Source organism: Stigmatopora argus, chromosome 20 (assembly GCF_051989625.1).
Source record: "Stigmatopora argus isolate UIUO_Sarg chromosome 20, RoL_Sarg_1.0, whole genome shotgun sequence".
Lineage (NCBI taxonomy): Eukaryota > Metazoa > Chordata > Actinopteri > Syngnathiformes > Syngnathidae > Stigmatopora > Stigmatopora argus.
The window spans coordinates 12,329,337-12,332,132 of record NC_135406.1 but is presented as its reverse complement, the minus strand read 5'-3'; the positions used below and the strand labels follow the sequence as shown (position 1 = coordinate 12,332,132).

The following is a 2,796-nucleotide window of genomic DNA, read 5'->3' as shown; positions in this document are numbered from 1 at the left end:
TGGATAAATATAAAATGGAAAACTACTCCAAAATGAACCCAAAGTCAGTTCTTATAGTTTAAAAAAGGAAAAGAATGTAGTTTACAAAGCTAATAGAAAATTTTGAAGATTAAATGAAATAAAACAACATTTGACTTGGTTTTCTCTTTTTCAAACTTCTAACTAATTTTACCAATATGATTCAAAAATGACACGAGGAATTCTCATCATTTTTGCCAATTAATAGATAACATACACACACATGTTTGTTTCTTTTAAGTCTTATGAATAAATCCTTGGCAAGAAACTTAGTATTATGAATTAATAAGTATTTTTAACCAATGTGTTGAACCACAAATTGAGCAAAGAAAGGGCTTTTCGCCACTGCGGGTTGTTAAGTCTTCTTTTCAGGTTTTTCAATTGTGTAGCTTTTTAATTGAGCAGGAAGACATTGTTCTCCAGTGTGGGTTAATAAGTGTTCTTTTAAGCTTCTCCTTTGGGAAAATGTTCGACCACAAACTGAGCAGGAAAATGTTTTTTCACCAGCGTGGATTCTTGTGTTTTTGGAAATCTTGCTTTTGAGAAAAGGCTTTACCGCAAACTGCACACGAGAATGGTTTTTAACCTGTGTGTGTTCTTGCATGACTGATTAGGCTTCCCTTCCGTGTGAATCTTTGACCACAAACTGAACACGAAAATGGTTTTTCACCAGTGTGGGTCCTTGTGTGCCTTTTTAAGTTTTGCTTGTGTGTAAATCTTTTACCACAAACTGAACACGAAAATGGTTTTTCACCAGTGTGGGTTCTTGTGTGCGTTTTTAAGTGTCCCTTCTCTGTAAATCTTTTACCACAAACTGAACACGAAAATGTATTTTCACCTGTGTGTGTTCTTGCATGACTATTTAAGTTTCCCGTCCGTGTGAATCTTTGACCACAAACTGAACACGAAAATGGTTTTTCACCAGTGTGGGTTCTTGTGTGCGTTTTTAAGTGTCCCTTCTCTGTAAATCTTTTACCACAAACTGAACACGAAAATGGTTTGTCACCTGTGTGTGTTCTTGAATGACTAATTAAGTGATCCTTCCGTGTGAATCTTTGACCACAAACTGAACACGAAAATGGTTTTTCACCTGTGTGGGTTATTGTGTGCCTTTTTAAGTTTCGCTTGTGTGTAAATCTTTGCCCACAAACTGAACACGAAAATGGTTTTTCACCAGTGTGGGTTCTTGTGTGTATTTGTAAAACTGTCTCATGAGAAAAGGCTTTACCACAAACTGAACACGAAAATGGTTTTTCACCAGTGTGGGTTCTTGTGTGCGTTTTTAAGTTTCCCTTCTCTGTTAATCTTTTACCACAAACTGAGCTTGAAAATGGTTTGTCACCTGTGTGTGTTCTTGCATGACTAATTAAGTGATCCTTCCGTGTGAATCTTTGACCACAGACTGAACACGAAAATGTTTTTTCACCTGCGTGTGTTCTTGTGTGCGTTTTTAAAAGTGCCTGTTGAGAAAAGGCTTTACCGCAAACTGAACACGAAAATTGTTTTTCACCAGTGTGGGTTCTTGCATGACTATTTACGTGTCCCTTCTGTGTGAATCTTTGACCACAAACTGAACACGAAAATGGTTTTTCACTCGAGTGTGTTCTTGTGTGCGTTTTTAAGTGATGCTGTTGAGAAAAGGCTTTACCGCAAACTGAACACGAAAATGGTTTTTCACAAGAGTGGGTTCTTGTGTGCCTTTTTAAGGTTCCCTTCTCTGTAAATCTTTTACCACAAACTGTACATGATAAGGGTTTCTCCCCAGTGTGGCTCCTCATATGTGTTTTCAAAGTAGACTTTTTCCCAAAGGTTTTTCCACACTGAGAGCATTTCCAGAGTTTGCCGTCCTTAAGACCTTCATTGTCATAAAGCAAGTCTTCGCTATCTGATAACGGAGCAATGAAATTGTCTGCTTGCCCTTCTGCTGAGCTGCCGTTCGGAGTCTCCGCCCCTCTGCCGGCCACGCCCAGATCATCTTCACTCTTGAAAGGCTCACCAGTTGACACGGTGACATCTTCTTCCTCCTTTTTGATTTGCTGTTGAGGGAACTCTGGCTCCTCCTCTTTAATTCGGGGTAACGTAAAGGTGTATGCAGGCTCCGCCCCTCTGCTGGCCACGCCCAGATCCTCTTCCCTCTTCAGGTTTTCACCAAGTGACCAGGTGACATCATTTTCCTCCTTCTTGATTGGAAGTCGCTCGTCTCTCATTTGTTGTTGAGAGAACTCTGGCGCCTCCCCTTTTATTTGGGGGAGCTCAAGTTCCTTTTTAAGGCCAACAGACTCTTTCCCATCAGGACCAAGATATTCTCTGAAACCTGCAAAGACACGAAAATAAATGATATGTTTCATAATCTGTCTTTCCAAAGTGAAGTCCTTTAGGTTAGACTGGGAATGTAAAGTCTTATACTTATATCAGCGGTGGTTAGGCTCGTAACATGACATTAACTTGAAATTTAACTGAAATCAACTCAAATGACTATACACACCCACACATATTTGACCACCATCTCAATAAGCTCGTATCTCCAATTTGTCTCATATCTCAAGGAAAAAAATTGCTCGGAAATTAGCTCGTTTCTCAAATTTCCCGTAAATTGGGACACTCGTATGTCAAGGTATTCCTGTAATATGCTGGCTGCCACAGCAAATGTTCAATTAATAAGGAATAATTAAAGCACTTGCGGGTGACCCGCATTGTAATCAACAGTTTGAGGAAAACAGAGTTCACCTTCAAAATTAAAGTACAATTAGGAGCACACCTACACATTTCAATGTTTAA

General features: G+C 39.3%; 1 protein-coding gene across 1 annotated transcript; it reads right to left on the bottom strand.

Moving 5' to 3' along the window:
- Positions 1 to 278: 278 nt before the first annotated feature.
- On the bottom strand, positions 279 to 1,796 carry LOC144066170 (uncharacterized). Its single transcript, XM_077589515.1, has 2 exons — positions 1,193 to 1,796; positions 279 to 1,108 (listed from the first exon to the last, which is right to left on the bottom strand). The coding sequence occupies exons 1-2, from the start codon at positions 1,794 to 1,796 to the stop codon at positions 600 to 602; spliced, it is 1,113 nt and encodes a 370-aa protein (XP_077445641.1). The 3' UTR covers positions 279 to 599.
- Between the last annotated feature and the right edge of the window lie 1,000 nt (positions 1,797 to 2,796).